At 41.5% G+C, this 21,380-nt stretch overlaps 2 protein-coding genes across 2 annotated transcripts; one reads left to right on the plus strand and one right to left on the minus strand.

Moving 5' to 3' along the window:
• Window positions 1–2,666: 2,666 nt before the first annotated feature.
• On the plus strand, window positions 2,667–10,299 carry gnao1b (guanine nucleotide binding protein (G protein), alpha activating activity polypeptide O, b). Its single transcript, XM_030414000.1, has 8 exons — window positions 2,667–3,067; window positions 3,226–3,268; window positions 6,095–6,236; window positions 6,563–6,723; window positions 6,819–6,947; window positions 7,084–7,213; window positions 8,278–8,431; window positions 8,533–10,299. The coding sequence occupies exons 1-8, from the start codon at window positions 2,950–2,952 to the stop codon at window positions 8,718–8,720; spliced, it is 1,065 nt and encodes a 354-aa protein (XP_030269860.1). The 5' UTR covers window positions 2,667–2,949; the 3' UTR covers window positions 8,721–10,299.
• A 158-nt stretch (window positions 10,300–10,457) lies between these two features.
• cog4 (component of oligomeric golgi complex 4) lies at window positions 10,458–20,391 on the minus strand. Its single transcript, XM_030413999.1, has 19 exons — window positions 19,962–20,391; window positions 18,342–18,424; window positions 18,129–18,243; window positions 17,715–17,889; window positions 17,230–17,423; window positions 16,480–16,585; window positions 16,232–16,389; window positions 16,097–16,155; window positions 15,885–16,009; window positions 15,646–15,764; window positions 14,724–14,890; window positions 14,443–14,608; window positions 13,501–13,563; window positions 13,299–13,412; window positions 12,865–12,957; window positions 12,702–12,785; window positions 12,519–12,620; window positions 12,140–12,268; window positions 10,458–11,324 (listed from the first exon to the last, which is right to left on the minus strand). Exons 1-19 carry the CDS (start codon window positions 20,094–20,096, stop codon window positions 11,190–11,192), a joined length of 2,322 nt encoding a protein of 773 aa, XP_030269859.1. The 5' UTR covers window positions 20,097–20,391; the 3' UTR covers window positions 10,458–11,189.
• Between the last annotated feature and the right edge of the window lie 989 nt (window positions 20,392–21,380).

A 21,380-nucleotide genomic window follows, 5' to 3' on the forward strand; every position in this document is an offset into this window, starting at 1 on the left:
GCCACAACCCCCAACATAGACATACACATTTGTGTAAGTTATGATTAACAGACTCATGTCTCTTTACATCGGCTAAAAGCAGGGCTTTATTAACTGCCACTGAAGATGTTAAAGCCCTTGGTAATATTTCTTGTAATATTGGGGGTTTATGACATATATACAACTATAGGTATTACCGAAAATCTACTGTTATTTAAAGAGGCAATGTGTAAGAACTTTAGTTGAAAACATTAAAAAATTAACTTAAATTTAAAACAGTGTGAATAAATAGCAAATTTGACAATATGATGTCTGTGTTAGCATGCCGACCAGCTACCCCCATCCCAGTAAAAAGCTGTGCTAGTTTTATAAACACTAAGGCTGAATCCAAATGTCCACCCTCTGGAATTGCAGACTGAGCACTCAAGGGCTTCAGTAGTACATGCTGTGACGTTTCATTGTCATCACATCAAGTCTGCACATGCGTGAAACAGCAAGGCGAATATAAGCCTCAAATAAAAAGCCCTAAAGTCTACAGGACTAAAAAAATGCATTTTGATTCCCTCTACTTACTGTACTTCCAACCCTAAGCCTGGCCTACATTATTCAAGTAACGTTTAAATAAAGTAATTGTTTTACACACAAGTTCTACAATGTCACGTCCGTATTGCATTGAAATGTGTGTAATTCAATCAGTGCAGTCTGGTGGAGACTGCAGCCCAAGCTGACTCCCTGGAAGTCTGCAGAAGGTATGCTTGAGTCTGCTTGTGGACAGGATGAAATGTGAATCTGAAAAACCAATTGAGACTCGCAGACTTCCCGCGCACGCTTTCTGAACTTCTATCTGAGCTAGCTAGCTAAAGACCGGTACTGTTAAGAGCAGTTAGTGGTTACTCTGGTGATACTCTGGCACTTATTTGTTTTGAAAATGAATTTGACCAGTTCTTACATATTGCACCTTTAACATTATTTTTTTTGTTTTAGAAAATAATTGCATAACTTGTAGTGTAGACAAAAATCAGACCATAATGAAGGTAATAAAATCAAATGCATTAGAAAAATATGAGATTTTGTGAATAAGTGCACAGGGGTTTTCTGGTTGAATATGAGTGATGTATTCATGTCCTGTTTTCAACTGTACAGAAGATGTTGACAGATGCAAACCAGATAAACTGTCTCCGATTACACATTTGCTGATAATCTGCGTGGAGAGCGGAAGCTGACTTCATACAACTATACAAATAGTTTTGGTCAACTTATACTTTTTATTCCACTACATTTCAGAGGAATGTATTGTGCTGCTTTTTACTCATTATTGGACAGCTATTGTTATCAGTCACTTTGCCATTGTAAGATTTCACATACAAAACAAATGGTCATTTTGTAAACTATGATGCATTGGTATAGATAAAAGTGCCTGGCAGTATAAAAGTAGTGACAATCAGCTCCACCTAGACTACATGAACATTATTAATCTTCTGACATGCCTACGTTTTTAATAATAATGATAACCTAACTGGACAATCGACACCAAACACAAAAACACAACAACCCAGGAAGTCTACAGCACATACATCATATACCTGGTCCAAATACAAATTATGCTCAGGTGAGTAAACTTTATATCGTGTAATTGAGAAAGGCCATTCAACTTAATTGCCTACTTCTATCCAATACTTTTCGACTTTTATTAAAATGCGATTTTAAGATTTCATTTGTGATAGAATGTAACTGAGTACATTCACTCATGTACAATTTTTGAGACACTTGACGACTTGCAGATCACGTTAATATCAATACAGGTAAAAATGTTGAGCCTATACAATACAACAATACACTTCTGATAATTTAAGTAGTATACATTTTGCTGCTAATAAATGCTGTTTAGCGTACTTAAAGGGACGCTGTGTAGTATTTGAAACTCTGATTTTTACATTTTTGTAGTATTAATGAAGTAATGATACAAACTCCATTTCCATAATTGAATAAACAAGCTGTTCTCAGAGGACAATAACGTCCCCAAAACACAATTTGAAGCTAGAAAGGTGGCAGGGTCCACCACATAAATAAAACAGGATGCATAAAATTGTGTTTATCCAGTCATGAAATCAAAGAGGGGCTGTGAATAGTGATCACAACGCTCCTTTAAGTCACATATTGACTCCAGTCTGTTTTGCACATGCACAGCTCCTCTTCTCCACCATGCTTCTGCTATAGGCTGCATTTATATTGCTGAATGTTAATCCTAGAACAGAAGAAGAGGCCTGCCAGTGTTGTGTCGTTTTAATTTTTCCACCAACAACAACAGTTTGCACTAATACCGAGAGACAACAGGACAACATTTGCCATTTAAACGTCTCTTTCATTTGAATAATCTTTCATAGGACGTGATTAAAGCTCGGCTGCTCTGACGTCAGCGAGATTGTGCGCGTTTAGATGAGTCTCGCGCGAGAGAGGAGAGAGGAGAGAGGGAGAGAGACATAGAGAGGGAGAGAGAGGGAGAGAGAGAGAGAGAGAGAGAGAGAGAAGGAGAGAGAGAGGGAGTGAGAGAGAGAGAGAGAGAGAAGGAGAGAGAGAGGGAGTGAGAGAGAGAGAGAGAGAGAGAGAGAGAGAGAGAGAGAGAGAGGCAAAGACGTAAAGAGAGAGAGAGAGAGAGAGAGAGAGAGAGAGAGGGAGAGCTCCAGGCCCCCCCTCCCCACCTAACAACAACCCCAACCCCGCAGGCTCGAGCACAACGACCCCACCCCCCAATCCCCTCTGAGAGAGGAGACCGAGCGAGGAGGCAGAGACAGAGTCACGGAGAAAAAGACCGCTTCGGGATCCCGGCTCTGTTCTGCCCTCAATCCGGGCCTAATGCTGTAGCAGACCGCGCAGGAGGAGAGCCTGAGCGAGAGACAGCGCACTGATTGAGAGTCGTTGAGGGACAGGGCGGACCGGAGAGACGACGGGATTGCTCATTCGCCTGGAAACATGGGATGTACACTGAGCGCCGAGGAGCGCGCAGCTCTGGACCGGAGCAAGGCCATCGAGAAAAACCTGAAGGAGGACGGGATGGTCGCCGCCAAGGACGTCAAACTGCTTCTGCTCGGTAAGAGAAGAGCCTCTCCGGCCGCGGGGCGGCTGCGCCTCGGCGCGGCGCGGCGCGTCGCGGCTCGGTTTGCTTGTGGTGGGACTGCTTGGGGCGGAGGTGCTCTCCGTGGTACTGATTTCACTGCCGGCTCTCACTCTGCCCTCCGTTCTTTTCAGGCGGTGGAGAGTCCGGCAAGAGCACCATCGTCAAACAGATGAAGTAAGTGTCTCTCCCCCTCTTTTTCTGGCTCGATTTAACCCTCCTCGGCACCGCAAGCATAAAAGGCCCGAGATTGCGCCTCCCCTATCTGTGCTCAGGCAGGTTGAGCCGCCATGTTTCGAGAGGCCGTAGCCCCGGAGGAGTGCCGGTGACTCGAGCACCTCCTGCAGACCGACAGTGAGGCTGCGGAGGCCGCACCGGTGCGCCCCAGGGTGCTGTTCGCAGCCTGGGTGCTGAAATGTAGTTAACGAGGGTTTTACTTGACTACAGGGAGTGCACGACTGGGAATATGTGGGTGTTGTTCCTCTGTGTGTGTGCGTGCATGCGTGCGTGTGTGTGTGTGTGTGTGAATTACATCGAGGTCACTACAGCTCCATTAGTGAATACCTCTGCTTTTAATCTTAATGGCTTTAAGTGCCCGATATCGCCGGGGGTACTTTGCCCATAAAGCGGATTTACGCAGAAATATGGCTTCTAAAACCGCATCTAAACCTGCCCCTGTCTAAGCTAAATCACTCTTTGATGTTTTTAAATCACTGTTGTTTTCTCTAAACCTCTTAGTTAAGTTTCTAGATGTTCCAGTCGGGAAAAGGCACCGTCCATCCATTGTATATTGTGTCTTGTGAAGCATCCCTCCCAGTTTTTTTTGTGTGTGTGTCTCCGTCCTGCTCAGCGCATCCCGGCCTGCAGTGCATTGACTGCACCCTCCCTGCCTCCCTCCCTCCTTCCTTCCCTCCATGCATGCCCTGCTTCCTCTTCTTCCCTCCACCTCATTACCCTCCCTGTGGTATCTGCTCGTCTATAACTCAATGCTCTGCCCTGAACACAAGACACCAGGCCGAATAGTGTTTACCAACACTTTTCAGGGTTTGCTTTAGCCTTAGCCGGCAGCAGCTGGGTGGATTTTTACTACTCACTTTGGGTCATAAAGTTCAGACACTGGTCGATGAATTTGCTGTACATCATCACCATCACATGCTGTGCAGGTTGGTATGATGGTTGACAGGTATCTGAATACTGTGTGATCCAGGCCTGGTTGTGGTAGTTTCATGACTGCAAGGCAAGTGATAATACACCTGATATAGAGTCACTGCCAGTGAAATCTTTAAAGCGATCTTTAAATGATCTTAAATGTAACCTGTCCCACAGCTGAAAACATGTTCACAATAAGCATTGGCGTATGGATATGAATTAATAAAGAGGGAACCTCACTGATGGGTGACCTAACCATGCTCTCACTCTGCAGAAATGTCAGTGGCGTCTATTTTTACACTTTTTCTGTTTTCGGACTCTGTGATAGGTCAGTTAACTTTTCATCCGTCGCGCATACTGTAGCCTATATGGAGCTGAAATGATGAGTCCATTAAATTAAAAATTCATCTGGAACTATTTGGGTCATCTATTAATCGTTAATCGTCATTTCTTGAGCCAAAGTGGCAAAAAATGTTGCTTTATTAAATGTGAGTATGACTGATTTTCTCTCTCTTTGTGGTAATGATTGGAATTTCCTTGAGTTTTGAACCGCTGTTTGGATGAAATGACATATTTAAAGACGTCACATTGGACTCTCTTGGGAACTTGTGTTGAGCATAAATACCTTTCAAAAGAATTAATAAACCCAATAATAAATAATGATTAATATAATTGTTAGTAGCACCCAGAGCTATGTATTAATTTAAATGTCAATCTTTGGCCTTTGAGGCCCATTCACTTCTGCATTTTGCACACAATGAGATCACAAAATACAGATTAAAAACACGTCTTTTAGGGTTTCCGCCGAGAAAATATGCTAAACCATCATCATCATTTTTGATTAATCGATGAGTTGATTGACAGACAATTAATAAGCACCTATTTTGAATTGTATAATCATTTCTTTTAGCAAAGATACCAAACATTTTGAGGTTCCTGCTTCTAAAATATTAGATATTGAGGATATTCTTTGTCTTACATAACAGTAGATTGAACATATTTGAGTTTCGGACGTATTTTTTGATAGAATCGAGACATTTGAGGACTTAAAACGTGCATTTTTTTTTTTAACTATCTGATATTTTAAAGACAGAGTGGTAATTTGGCAGCTTAATCAATAATAAAGAATAATCTTTAGGTGCACCTTTAAAGAACTCAATGGCCTTTGCTTAGTGAAACTGCATCTCTACTGCTCGTCCCTGGAGGTTAATGTTGTATTTCATGGAAATGTTTTTCTTTCGCGTGAGCGGAGGTGATGGAGCGCTGCAATAAAGCATCTTTTCATAACGTGCACTGATGAGAAGAATATAGTAAAAAAAAACCAACATCTTTTCTTATTTATTCTGCTTATCAAACATTAATGACTGAACTCAAAAGAAGCTGCTGATGTGTAATGTCAGTCAGTTTTCAGGACGTTATGACTGATCCTTTATAGATTGAGTGTAGGTGAGGTCGGATGAGGGAGTGCTGATGGATAATTTAATGGCGACCAGATTAACTGTGTCATACTAAATGTAACAGTAGAGTCCTGCCTGCTGTGATTGATTAGTGCTGTGACTGATTCCACTCCATTGCCCGTCATAAATTATAAATGGCTTGGATATCACATTACTGACCAATTACAGATCACACTGAGAATATGATCAATTCCCATCCCATTATACACCGACACACTTAAAGATGCATTTTAGGTGGAGACGGAAGGAAGAGACTGTGAGATGTCTCATGTTTGATCGCCAAGATTCAATCGCCCAGCACACACGGTTTATTGTTTAGCTCAGCAAAAATATATGGATGCGTGTGCCTTCTTCGGTACAGTCCATGCTTGTGTCTGATACCTGTATGTGCCTGCAGGATTATCCACGAAGATGGTTTTTCTGGGGATGACGTGAAGCAGTACAAGCCTGTGGTCTACAGCAACACCATCCAGAGCTTGGCTGCCATCCTCCGAGCCATGGACTCCCTGGGCATCGAGTTTGGAGACAAGGACAGAAAAGTTAGTCTGAAATCCACCCTCCAGCTGAAATTTGAGATTTTATTCATACATCCTTAAAATTTAGGGGTTTAAATTTGATTGTAATCATTTGACGGAAGAGTGAAATAATGATCAGATTGTTTTAATGATGTTAACATAAAACACTATAAAATTTGGGTTAAGACGTCTGGTTGACGTCCCTCATAGACTTGGATGCTTGGAAATATTTGGCTTGGCGATGGACTGTAGAAAAATCCGACAATATCATGAAAACAGGTGATAAATAATAAATGCACAGATGTCATTTTGTTCCTTCTCCCCTGATCTTATGTAATGTGTTGTTCCAGGCGGATGCTAAGCTGGTCTGCGATGTGGTCACTCGTATGGAGGACACAGAGCCGTACTCTGCAGAGCTTCTTACTGCGATGAAGCGCGTTTGGGCCGATGCCGGGACCCAGGAGTGCTTCAGCCGCGCCCGGGAATACCAACTCAATGACTCTGCTCAATAGTGAGTGGAGCACGACAGACTTTAAGAACCCCTATGTGCAACAAAAAAAAGAAAACACCGGTTGTCTAATCCACTTTTTTCTTGTTCTTCATCAGCTACCTGGACAGTCTAGATCGGATCGGGGCAGCAGACTACCAGCCCACAGAGCAGGACATCCTGAGAACCCGAGTGAAGACCACTGGAATCGTCGAAACCCACTTCACCTTCAAAAACCTCCATTTCAGGTAGCTTTCATGAAGTCGCTGCTCCGTTGTTCTACAGCACATGATGACTCGCCCTTTGTTGCTGGCATTTTATCTAAGATTAGCTTCAGGGATTATAGCTCTGTGTCTGAATTGACTTCTTGCACATTCTTGCCAGGCTGTTTGACGTGGGAGGTCAGAGGTCAGAGAGGAAGAAGTGGATCCACTGCTTTGAAGATGTGACGGCCATTATCTTCTGTGTGGCTCTCAGCGGATACGACCAGGTGCTCCATGAAGATGAAACAACCGTAAGTATGACTCAGATGAATTAATTCATGGTGAGGATCTGACTGATGTTAAAGGTGTCCTGGTGGCTTACAGTGGTTAAGATACATATGAGCAGCCTGGCTTGGGACCTTGTGTTGCCTTGGTATCCTTACTTTGGACTGCTGACTCTAATCTGTCAAGGCAAAATGGCAAAATAAAAAAAGCATCTTAAAGGTCAATAGCTACAGATTGACAATGACAACAGATTTGAAATCACTTTCACAATCTGTACAACACCCTCTATCGTGAAACCCTTAATGTCATTTAACAGTAAAACCACAAGATCCCTCTTTTACTATCTTTTTCGTTGGTATAAATTATAAATGTGTGTGTTGTACATCAGCCAGTTACCTGGGGTTGGGTGCACTATGTAGTTTTTGAAGATATTCAAATGCAGAAAGGTAATATTTATAATATTAATAAGGTAATCCTCTAAACTCAGAAATATTTATTTTCATGAATGTATTTCCATAACTAAATAAACAAGCTGTCCTCAGAAGAGAATGTGAGCCTTTAAATGTTCATTAGTTCTGCTCGTAGTTGATATTCAATAAAAAACAAACTTTGAAATATGAACCTACACAATCACAATTGTTTCCAAATGATATTTATCAGTAACACATTAAAGGACTGGTATGTAATGGTATCTAGGCAGATTGCAACCAATTTACTTAAAAGCAAAAAGCCCTCTCTAGAGCCAGTGTTTATTTTGTCCATTCTGGGCTACTGTAGAAACATGGCAGACTCTTGAGAAGAGGACCTGCTCCTTCAGTAGATATAAGAAGCCGCATCTAAGGTTAAAAAAACACAAAGGTTATTAGTTTCAGATTGTAAACACTTGAAAGTTGAAAAAAAAAACAACTCATGAAAACATAATTATGAGTACGACATTAAATTTCTGTCAATAGAGCCCCTTTAATCCTGCACACTGGCCCTTTAAGTAACCAGTGAAACGTCACTAATTCAGGTGATGCTGTATCCCGACATACATACTGTGAGGTGCTCTCCTCAATGTAGCACTAAATACATATTCATCCTCCCGCAGAACCGCATGCATGAGTCACTCATGCTCTTTGACTCCATCTGTAACAACAAGTTCTTCATCGACACCTCCATCATCCTCTTCCTCAACAAGAAGGATCTGTTCGCTGAGAAGATCAAGAAGTCCCCGCTGACGATCTGTTTTCCAGAATACGGAGGTGAGTCCCCGTGACCCTCATGTCTCAGCCAAGCTGCTCCACGGGCAGAGTGGTGATCGCCTGTCTCTCACGCTCTCTTCTCTCTCTGTTTCCATCTCCAGGTGCTAATACTTACGACGATGCTACTGCATATATTCAGGTTCAGTTTGAGAGTAAGAACCGCTCTCCCAATAAAGAGATCTACTGTCACCTGACCTGTGCCACTGACACAGGGAACATCCAGGTAGTGTTTGATGCCGTCACTGACATCATTATCGCAAACAACCTTAGAGGGTGTGGCTTATACTGAGGCCTGTCCAAGCACAGAGGTTGTCGTGGAGAGTATGAGGTGTTAATAATGATAATTTTGATGATACTTAAACACATAATATGTAATTCTACACGTCCAAAAAGGACCCAAAGAGCTGCCGTCAGACACCACACTGATTTATTGCCATGATTTGTTCCCTTTTTATTTGGATTTCAGTACACACACACACACACACCCCCCAGTTTTGTCTTATATATAAAAAAATGTGTTCTTGAGCTGAATGTTTCATGTTTTTGTTGATGACTGCGTCAACAACTTGGTCAGGTCAGAAGCGGCAGCACTAGGGGTATATTCAGCTGGAGCCAAAACTCAAAAAGCGGCCAGAAAATGCAACCGAGGATTGTGCAATGTCATTTTTTAACCACGGCGTGGAATATGGTCCCATCTTTTATGTGACTTTTTTTTTTTTTTGTGTGAGCCTCGAGGCGTTTCTATCCCGTACTGAATATAGCCTGTTGTGCTCCGCTTGAAGAGCTGCTGTGTGTATGAACGTGGAGATGGTGATGTTGTTGGGGAGGTGCTGAACTCGTGGCTGAGGGTCATGGTTGGGAAAGGAGGCTATTTTAACTTTCAGACGGGACAAAGCTCCCCTCTCCTTCAGACCCACACATGACTGAGTAGCCTGCAGGTCTGTTCCACTCTCTGATGTCTCCTTTTACTTTAAAACATAATGAAAGAGGGAGCTTCTTCTGTTCAGAATGGCTGCTGCCCATCGCCATTGGCCTCCTGTAAGCGTGAGGAAATGCCTATCAGCCAATGATATATCCCAAAAAAAAAAAGGAAAAGAGAAAAGAAACAAATGTCATATCGGTGCCAACCATTTGACAACAGATAGGGGATTAGTATCAGAAACCATAGCTCATGTTCATACTATCAACTAATATTATTTAAGTGAGATATAACATTTTATTATCATCGAATGATTTATTTATTTGAGCCTCATGCCCTACATGCCTCCTCCTACCTCCTGAAAATCCCGTGCCACATATTTATTTCCTGACATGAAAAACTGGGGGGAGAACACCGTCACCTGTCTACGGTTCAGAGGGTTAGGAAGCAGCCCTCCAATGACATCTTGTTCTCTGTGTGGTGCTTTATCCTTTTGACGTGAATCTGTGTAGAAATAGAAGACTGCACGAGGAGAACAATATCATTTGAGGCAGCCTCTGTCTGGGGAGGTGGCGGGTTTAAAGACCCTCTTCTCCCCTGATCAGTAAACAGGGAACCATTTACTTCCCCCCCTCATCTGTCACGTTTCTCTTCTCACAGAGAAAAAGTACAGCTCTCCATTTTCACCTGTGCACCCTGAAATTCATCCTCCCATCCCCTGTATACTCTTTATCTATCACATATCAGTCCCCATATCCTATCTCCATTTTCACCTTAAAAGCACCGTACTGTATATATATTATGATTATACCAATTTTTTTTTACTGTGAATGTTTTTGTGCTGCACCCCCATCCTATTTGGTAGTTTATTGGTTGCTCTCATGTGGAATGTTTGTGCTGAGCCAATCGAATGTTGTGTTTACATTAAAGCCACACTTTTCCTAACTACTCCTGCATTTGTGGTCTGAGTCTGATTACATGAAACGAAGAAGACGGTCAGAGGGTTGATGACGAGCTGTGACACCACAGTGCAAAAGTTTAAATACACGCTGACCCGCTTTAATCAATGGAGAGACTGAAGGTTAGGCCAGGAAATTAGGCTGAACATTATGAGAACGGACCACTTTTAATGCTTCATTGCCTGGTGAACACAGCTTTGTATTTAGTGTCAGCAACATGCATAAAAGATTGGGAGCAGGTCCTCTGTGGCAACAGGGCAGCACTTCATGAAATGTGGCGGATGGCAGGGATCAGAGGCGTTTTCGCAGCGGCTCTCAATTTATTAGGTTAAAAGTGTTCCATCATCACAGACAAGGAGCTATTCATATATTGAATGACTAGGCTGGATCAGCTGTCTGACCTGCTTCTGTCAGTTTAATGGGTAGGATGTTCATTACTGCTCTGTTTCACTGACAGCCGCAGAGCGCCGCTCCTCAGTCCCAGTGTGTCCTCGTTTCTCACACATAGTTACAGGTTAAAAGGTTGGAACTCCCAGTGTGACACATTTACACTTTTTAATTATACATCATACAGAATATTCTCAGATCATTCATATCAAACAGTTCACTGTGTCAGCCCTGTAATCGTAAACCAAGTCCCTAAAAGCTGAGCTTGAACTCTGATGCAGTCTGACATCAGCCAGGTGTTGAGTCTGGAAACCCACTATGAGCAATGTGCACTTTTGTTCCAGTCAAAAGGAAATCCCCGGCCATTTGCCTGCATCCTGCCCACGTCCATTTACAGAAACGTGGATTAAACCTGGATAGAGCTCTTTAGTGAAAAGCATCATAAGGTGAGTATGCTCGGCAGTCGCTGATAAACAGCGCGCTGGTTTCTGAGTTACAGCCGCAGCCTCTTGATGTCTTCACTTCTGAAGTCGATACGCAGTGCCAGAACCTGACGTACCTCCGCTGGGGTCAGCCGCCATGTCAGGGGCCCCGAATTTGGGCCCCAGTAATCCAAGATCTCGGTTACCTGTTGGAGAAAAATTTATGTTATGAGGCTGTGTAAAGCAAGAAGTACAAAGAGAACGTATTTATAAAAAAATACTTAAATATATTAATGGTTAAAGAAACTATAATGGCTTACATTACTAATTATTATATTACTGGATTATCATTAATATGAATAATTATCACTGATTTGTAAATGTTTCATCATCATTTTAATGTAGTTGTTTACATTTGAAGCAGTTTTGCAACAAAGGTTTGACTTAATTTCCCAAATCTGTAATTTCCTGGTCAGCATCTATAGATCCGAAAACTACCTGGATGCCCAATTTTAATATGTAGTATGTAGAGGTAAACTTATTTTACCATTTTAAATCTTGCCAGTAGTTATGTTATAACAATGCACTTTATAATTTATAAAATCATCAAATCTTTTGTTTGCAAAATCTTAAATCGTTTAAGTAGCTGTGCGATAAATGTGATGTAAAAACAAATGTCTGTCTAATTGAAATGTAGTCGAATAGAAGTAAAAAGTGTCATAAAAATGGCATCAGACGGTTTTTGATAAACGCACTTAACAAATATTCCAAGTGCTATATCGACGGCAACTGGATTTGTTTCAGTTTCATCTGAGCCTCTTGGACGAGAGGTGAAACATCTTCAAGGAACTGAAACAAATCCAGTTGCTTACGATATAGTACTTAGAATTACCATGACCTGGATGACTGAGAACCTTCATTATCATGCTATAAATGTTAAGATAAAAACATAAAATGAGCTTTCATACTAATTATACTAATTACTATATTCTGTATAGGTGTGTAGGTTGATCTAAATTACCCGCTCCAGGTTAAGGATGGTGGCCATTTGTGTGAGGCGAGCAAACTTATCCCTGATGGTCCAGGTGGTCACGGTGGTGAGGTACGCCACCAGAGACCGGAGCTCTTTATCAAACTGCAGCCCTCCGAGCTGCAACAAAAAGATCAGAAACAGGGAGTGGATGAGACGTTGTATAAGAATTCATTTGGAGGCTTCCTGTAAGGAGCTCAAAATAGGAGGATGCTATCGTGCAAAGAGGAAGCAACCTCTCCTGCAGGCCTTTCTGGACTCATTAATAAATCATAGCTTGAGGCTTTTCGCCACATGTGTGTCAGAGATGTGATGTGACGTGATGCGCATGGCACCCGGTGCCACCTTGTGGCGGAGCCCGGCTCCTCACCCTGCTGAATGAGCATTTGAGGACAGTCTTCTCCATTTCAATCGATATCAGGCTGGTCATCAGGCTGGTCAGTGTGTCATAGATGATAGGAGAGAGGGCCGTCTGGTGAGAAGGCAGGGAGAAGTTAAAAAAAAATAAATCTATATTTGGAGTGATGGCTGAAATGTTGCTCAGACAAGATACCTTGAACTCTGCCATGAGCTGCTCCAAGTTAATGATGAGCTGCTGCACCCAGGGATCATTAGCTTCGTAATCATTAAACTCCTCCTGTGAGGGACAAAGGCAGTTACGGCAACGTGTTTCACGACCTTCAATTTATTTCTGGTCACTGTTCTGACACCGTTACCTCCTCTATGTTGTGTGAGATGGACAGGAAGCTGCTGATCCAGGGTTTGACTTGAGGCTTTATGGCTGTTGTGTTCAGCTCAGTCAGTCCCTCCTGTGAAATAAAATCACATCTGAGGTTGAAACTTTTACCACAAAAAGGTCCTATTTCCAGACACTTACAAGACCCTGGATACATGTCTCCTATGACCTCACTCATCTTTACTCTCTTTATAATGGTTGAGTCAGTAAATGTCTCAATAAAATGTGCATTAGTTTAGGAAAGAACATAACCAGCAACTTTCCTATTGAATAAATAAATAAGACATGGTTCCCCTCTGCTGTTGACACTACGCTCTCATATAATCCCTTGAAACCACACAGACAGAATTATTCCCTGTTGCTGAATGCCGACTGTATGAAGAGCAATGTTCAACATGTGCACATGTCTCCAACCTGTAAGAGATCCTTGAACTTTGTGGACGTGTTGACGAGGTCAGACAAACAGCTTTCAATCTTGGCTTGCTCGCCAGAGCCGGCGCCTTGACTGAACAACTTGGAGCAGTCGTTCTGCAGAAGGGAATACAAGAATTAAAAGCAAAAGAGAAACGAGGTAAACTATAAACAATGAAAAGAGACGCAAAGCTGTGAATCTTACCTCAAGGTTCCTCTTCAGAGTCGTGATATTCTCACTGCACACCTCCACGTTATTCAGAGTCACCTGAGATAGAATAAAAAGATTGAATGAAGGATTTTTATAGCTGATGTGATTCAGTATGAATCAGTCTTATTCCGTCATTCTGCCGAGGTCAAACTGGCAGAATGACACCACCAGAATGAATATTGGCAAATCTAATTTTTGTAAACCACGGATATGTTCAGACATTTCTTTATGTTGCAATTCTATGTTTCTTTCACAGTCCTTATGCTGTGGTTAGATTTAAGCCCCCCCAAAAAGTGTGGTTGAGGTCAGGAAAAGATCAACGTTTGACTTAAAATACAGATCTTGGTTGCTACAAACACAGATAGAGATGTACCGATTTCCTATCAAAAATGTTTTTTTTGGTCAACACAAACACAGCTGAAAACTGTCCCCTGGTCTACTTCAAAACATCTAGTGTCGACATGCTTATAAATGCTGAAACGCCATCTCAGGTGAGTATATTCATGATTAACTTAATTCACGCTTATCCCAATAATGAAAATTCACCACAGTCAAGTTATTGTGAGTGTTTTCCTTTTAATCAGGATCATGATTTATTGGCCCATTCCTTCCGCCAACATTTTATCCTGGTGACAGGTCTAAGATATAAAACCTTTAAGTATTTCTTTGATTCAAATGTACCTTTCGACAAACGGGTTAAAAGGTTTTTGAAGTAGTGCTTCCTTCCGCTAAGAGCCATTTTAAAAATTAAAGCAAGACTTAAATTAGAGGGGGGTTATTCATGCATTTGATTCCTCACTTAAAACACTGCTGATCATTTTTAAACAAGCCTCATGCCAAAAACCTAAATGTTTATTTTTGGCATAGTCTAGCCAGCAATCTGATACTGTCTGAGAGTGAGGAAGGGATATGTGTGTGTGTGTGTGTGTCTATTACCAGAAAAGCTGCCTTGGCATTCTCAGCACTCTCGATGCCCAGTGTGTTGAACTTGCCCTGCTGTAAGCTGCTCTGCATCAGACTGACCGCGCTGCTGACGCCACGTTGGATGTCCTGCAGAGTCGTAGCTGGGAAGCCCTGCCTCAGTTTATTATACAGCACCTCCCTGACAGGTGAGGAGAGGAAAGGGCACACGGACACAAGACATTAACAGTTAACATTAACAGTTTAAACAAAAAGAAGTACTGAAAATGTGAACTGAAAAGAGAAAGAGTGAGTACCTGAAGTCAGACTCCAGCACAGAGTTGGCGTGGTTGATCATGGCACAGAGGCAGTCGATGCTGGAGCTGGATAAAGCTCTACTGATGCACTTCTTAACAATGTAGAAACAGTCGTCCACCATGCTGGAGGTCAGCTGACCCTTTTCATATGTATCCATAGTGACAGCCTGGGGAGAAAATTTAGCTCATTTAGAGGGAATTGAATATGATTCAGTGTTATAAACACATGTTCAATGACAATAACTGTTTAGTATCTTATTTGCAAGTTATCATATATTTAAATCTGTCACACTTGTTTCATCTTACATGTACTTGGAAAAGATGTAAACTAATTTGACATAAGTATATATTTGCATGAAATATAAGTCATCAAAACTTCTCTATGACAAAATCTCTATGACAACTAAGCAAAGTCTGTTCATTGATGAAGAATGCGATATTTGGTCAAAAGCTCTGTAGAAGCTAGGAAGTGAGTTGAAAACATCCTCCACCAATTTATCATTGTGCTCCTCAAATATAGTCAAACCAGAAATATAATTTTTTTAAATTAATTTCACACATTGTTCTTCTGAAAAATCTGGTGCCTACATTACCCACAATGCAATTCTAACTGCTGACAGTTTGGTCAAAGATTCCAGTTCATTATGCTAACAGCGGCTAATGTAACCTCAACTTCATAGGCTCAAAATGAGATGAGGAGTGGTCTACAGAGGTTTTCATTTTCCAACTTATAGTCTTCAGCCCCAACTGACGCTGACTCACGTGACATCACTCGAGGCAATGTATCTCCCTCTGGAGGCAACAAAGACTTATCTACAACTTTTCCAAAGTATGCAGATCTAGGTTCTAACTCTGATATTCAAAATTGGTAGAGTTCTCAAAACTGTAAAATAAAAATACTTTAGAAAACAGAGTAACTTACCTTGTTGACAGACTCTCTCATATAGTACTCTTCCATTGGAATATAGTAACCAATGAGCTCCTGCATCGTCCTGCTCAGCATGCAGTGTTTCAGGAGCTTCTCCACGTTCTGTTGATGCTCTGTTCAAAGAATTACGAAAAACAAACACAATTGCAAATTCAGATGACCGATTTCAGCTCTACATTCTCAAAAAGGCATCAGTGTTCTGTATACATCATCACACGTTAACATCAAACTACCTTGTGTGACGCTCTGAGCATCCCCGACCTCAAAGTCGGCCAGCATGCGACGACGTAAAAAGCGCAGGTAGAGCTCAGACCGTGCGTTCATCAGGGTTACTTCTGTCAGTACAGGATCCAACTCCCTGTTTGTGAGACAGGTGTTATAAACAAAACACCACAGAGACAAACATGGAGGAGAAGCAGGATGCTGCTGAGACAAACACAATTACCTGGGCTCGATCCGCTCCCCTGGCACGCTCTTCATCATGCTGCTCTGGACAATCTGAAACTGAAGGAGTATAAAAGTTCACAGTGTGTACAGGTACGCAGTGAAAATAATCATGCAGCTCTGATGTCATACACACCTTGTTGTGGTATCCTCTCTGCTGGATGAATTTGTCGACTACTTTCTGGGCCTGTTGGTCACACTCCTGCTGCAGGTGAGTGATGAGCGTGTACAGATGGCCCGGACCATAATATGTCTCTACAATCACCAGATGAGTCTCGATGACAAGAGCAATACCTGTAAACACACAAGAACATGTCAGTTAAGTCGGCTCCAAGCAAATAAAGGAAAATGCTTGCAGGCCGAATATCAGGCCTTTTATCTCACCTTCCAGCAGCAGCGTCAGAGTGTCTGCAAACACCAGCGGAGCTCTCTTCTCACCCAGGTCTCCTCCTGTAGCAAGGACCAAGTTCTCCTCAGCTTTGGAGGCAAGCTGTGTGAGAATATGTGAGATGGGACATTAAAAATGAGACCAAGATATCTTTGATTATTTCTGATCAAAAACAAAGATGAAAATTGAGATTGAGTTTGTTGGTTTGAAGGCAGGATTATACAACGGAGATTTCCATGAAACTTAGATGGAGGATGAGACTCCACCCAGAATAGACCCCGAACGGACAGATTTTCTCACTTCCCTAAACATTGTGAGACAGAGTGTTTTCAGACATTATCATTAATTTCTCAAAGAAATGCACTGCACCTGAAAATAACCACAAAAAACCCACCTGTATATAGAAGGCTGGTATCTACGAGTGATAACAAACGGGGACTGTTGGGCCTTGGCAGAGGTATACACTTTACTGAGTGTCACTGTAGTTTAAAAAATGAGTCTAAAATGTACCACCATACATTATTGTTAAAGAAATGTTTCACTTTTTATGTAAGGTTTTATTTCAATGCTGAATGTAACAGATCAGAGGCGCTCCATTTAGTTTAGAGCATTGTGGGACATGCTGTGATGCCATGTGGTGATGTCACGGGTCAGAACCAACATTGCTGCAGAGGAGGAGCATGCCGCTCAACAATAACATTATTCTACATGTCCTGTACAAAAACAGGACCAACAACAACACCGACCTGGCTACAGAGATATTGTCCAAAGCGTGCAAGGCCCTGCTGGTGGAGGCCCAACAGAGGAAAGATCTTGAAAAACCTTTCCACTTGTGCGAGGTCGACTGCTGCTACAGCTTCATCCAGCTTCTCAGCAACAATGACCTTCAGTTTCTGCTCGGCCTCCTGAAGCATTACCAGACTGGCGTCCACAGCACTACCTGAGCAGACATGATGCATCAACAAACTCAGACATACAGTGCATAGTTCCTATTTTGCAGCTGATTTACTGCTACTTTCACTGCAGTGACAAAAGTATTAAATCGCTAGCGGATCATAGTGGTAAAATATTTGGAGTTTTTCCACGATGCTTCCTCATACTGTATGAATGACTACTATCATATAATAATCCGACACAACTGATCTACAAAACGTAAAAAAAAAAAAAATTAAATCAAATGAGACTACAGTATTCACTGCAGCGCAAGACTGGAGAACTGGAAGCCTCTTACTTTCTTCTCCCTGCCTACTCAGCTCAATAACCGACTGGTCCAGAGAGAGGTATCGATGGATGTGGGCAGCAGCCTGTTCATAATCTTCGTTACGTAGAGCTGTCTGGACACCGTCCGTGCAGAACTTCAGATCGAGGATATCATCAGCGCGCTGGATGACGTTATACAACCGTGTCTAGAAAAAGATTAAACAAAATAGGAAATCAGTGTGATCCATTGCAACACTCTTGAAATAGTTATAATAGTTATTAATGTTAAACGTGGTGTTTTTGTAATTGTGTCAAAACGCTTTTAAATCTATTGTTTAATCAACAAGTCCCCCCTTTAAACTCTCTTCAATGAATATAAAGGTTATTAAAACTGCACATAAATGATGCTGTATCTATGATAGATATATTAAATGTGTGTTTTTACCTTTGCAAGGTCCAACTGTCTGACTTTGCGGCTGACGTTTTCAGCCAGGCTACAGGTGAACGTGATCATGCCTGACAGCTGACTGGCGTCTCCCCCGATCAACTGTAGGTTGGGCCTGTAAGAGACGGAGACAGTTCACAGAACACAGACTGTGATGATTGGAACTCAAATAAATGTTGAGCTTTTGATACTAAACTAATATCTAAACTGTACCCCATCCTCTGCAGTGCCAGCATCTTTGTGTGAATAGCACCCTCCTGTCCAACCAGTCTGTCCAGCTCAGCCTCCACTTCTTTCTGCATTAGACGAAAAAAACAATACATGTGATGAGCAAAATGAATATCAATTTTATTTAGATTTATGCATCTTAAACTTAGTACAGATTCATGCAGTTCAATACATCTTTACTTTTTCTATCAAAACATACCTAATTAATTCATAGAAACCAAATAAATTTGGTAAATATCTAGGCATATGTATATCTGACAAGGAAAGGGAGGCATGTCAAGTATTAGAAAATGTGGTGCTTAAGTAGTTTAAAGCATGTAGGGTGAGTTGAGTAACATTACTGCATTATTATGGCAGTATATTACAGGTCTCCATATCATTTTAAACATGGGCTTTTGGAGCCTTAGTGCATATGTTTCCTGCTCCATCTAAAACACTTTCAGGACTTTTCTGGACAATAATTGACTATTACATTTCTTGTTGTGGTTGATGACACACAGCATTGATAAAAAACCACCCTGTGAACATGCCATTACCATTTAGTTTGCACGAAAGGACCATGAATTACCATTTTTCTTTGAACCTACTGGTACATCTTTCTTCATTTGATTGAGTTATTGTGTTTGTGATACTGAAAGTGTGGTGATCTCTTCACACTGTCAGTCGGATCTATCTTTTAATTTTAAGTCTCAGAACAGTTATTCATAATTGATGAACTGGGAGCTGAAAGAGATTATGAAGAGGGAGCAGTTATATCTGAGTGACATTTCTAGATTCTGAAAGGGCGTTGAAGAAATTCAAACTCAGAATGTTGATGTGTACAGTGTTAATGAGATTATAATACAAACTAGGATTTTTTCCCCCCACAAGTGAATAAACAAGCTGTTCTCAGAGGAAAATTAGGTCCCTAGAACACTGTTTGAAGCTAGAAAGGTGGCAGGGTCCGCCATATATAAACAAAGTAAAAGAGTTTGAATAAACAGACAGACACACGGACACAATTTCAGTCATGAAAACAAAAAGTTGGTTTATTTAGTGTGTTTTAGCATAAAAAAAACAGCAAATGTTTTCCCCAAAACTACATAGTGCAACTTTAATAAATATGACAAAATAATTAATTACATAAATACGATGTATACCTCAACATGAGATACATCATTACAGCAGCAGGGTGACGCTATAAGTTACATCTTCAAGATGGTTTGCCAATTATGGTAGCTTTACCGTGCTTGCCAACACCCTCAGAGAGACTTTAGAGTCGAAGTCTTGACAAGCAGAATCATTTCTATCACTTTCATCACTTATCACATATTAATTTGTGTTAGCTAGGTGTTGTGGACAGATTTGAGCCCTGGCAACTCAGATGCTAACGTTATCCCTGTTTTCCACGTACACTGGAGACTAGTAAATGGTAAACAATAGCTCTAGCATGTTCTGAAAGTCATTAACGTAACAGCTTCATTACTCTGTTGCATTAATTTTGTCTTATTCTATCAAAGTGGAGTCCTTTCCCTCAGTAGTGTTTTGGGCCATAAGCATCCCGGAAGTTAAATGGAGGACGTGTCGACGTCAAACAAACTGCCGTTAACAGCCGTTTCTACTGACCTCCTGCGTGCAGAGCTGCTGATACACTTTCTCCAGATCCTCCAGCTCTGTCAGGGCCGATATGGTCTCCATGCTCACAGAAGACACTGAGCCAGAGTCGCACCTTTTCGCTACCAAGGGTCCACTGTCAGCCATCTTCCGACACTGACAGGATTCAGCAGCCACGTCAAGTGGTGTGATTTTTTCCCCGGGTTTAGCCTGTCAGGCGGCGCCTCTTCGCAAGAAAATGCCGCTTTCAGAGAAGACTAGAGTTGCCATCCGTCCTGTTTTTCCCAGAATTGTTCTGTTTTTTCATCAGCTGTGTCTCGTTTTTTGGGGTGGGGGTTGTAAAACCATAACTTTCCTTCGTTCTGTAGTCTAGAGAGGTTCCCATCAAAAATGTCTCTGTTTTCTTCCCGTCTACGTCTACGTCATCCATCCAAATACATGATGAGATGCATTCAGGTGCGCTCTCAGACAATGGGAGATGGGAGTTGTCAAACCTGGGGGGGACTGTGTCAGGCAGGCGCCACCTACTGGACATTACGGTCGATGCGCTTTCCTTTGTTAGTGCAATTTGGGACCACACATAATGTGATAAAATATTAGAAACGTTTTCTCATGGCTGATCAGAATATTACGTCACTGACCTTCTCATGCATTTCCCATGGATCATGACTGACTCAGAATCAGAATCAGAACTCCTTATTGCTCCTGCAAAAAGGGATATTTGTGTGTCGTAGCAGCCTAAGGACAGTTCAATTTAACAATAAACGATAATAACAGTACAAAATAAACAATATAATAAAAAAGTATGAAATAGATTCCTATATACTTAATATGTACAAGTGCCCTGTCCCTTTCTGTGACATCCCCCCATGAAGTCATCATTCACATTTAATTTCATTAATTTTATGGTAAAAGTACAGAACAGAAATCAATAACACTTGAGCTGAGGTGTCGAAATTACCTGAATTCACCCAATTACAATATTAAAGTAATGTAACTTGATTAAATTCCGTTAGTATTGGAATACTAACAAATAAAGACTAGAGAAATGAAATATCAATAAAAAAGTGACCTTGTTTTATCCTACTGGCAATTGTTTATCTGAGTTGGTTCTATCAATATTTGTTTTCAAATTTTATTTTAACCTCTTTTGACAAGAAAGACAGAGAGATTACAGGAAACAAGATTAAGTAAATGACCCTGGACTGGGACTCTAACCCAGGGCCAAGACAAAGACTCTATTCGCCGGACGCCTCCTCTATCAACAGAGCTAAACAGCGTTTGACATCCTATGACTCTCTGGTTCTATTAGCATACCAAGGAAAAAATCTCTGGTAATAAGCCCAGGTGATGTTCCTTCATATATCAACAAGCTCCACATAGTAACTACCTTCATGCGTTGGCTAAGCCCAGTAAGTTCTAGTACAGGGG

Source organism: Sparus aurata, chromosome 4 (genome assembly GCF_900880675.1).
Source record: "Sparus aurata chromosome 4, fSpaAur1.1, whole genome shotgun sequence".
Taxonomy (NCBI): Eukaryota; Metazoa; Chordata; class Actinopteri; order Spariformes; family Sparidae; genus Sparus; species Sparus aurata.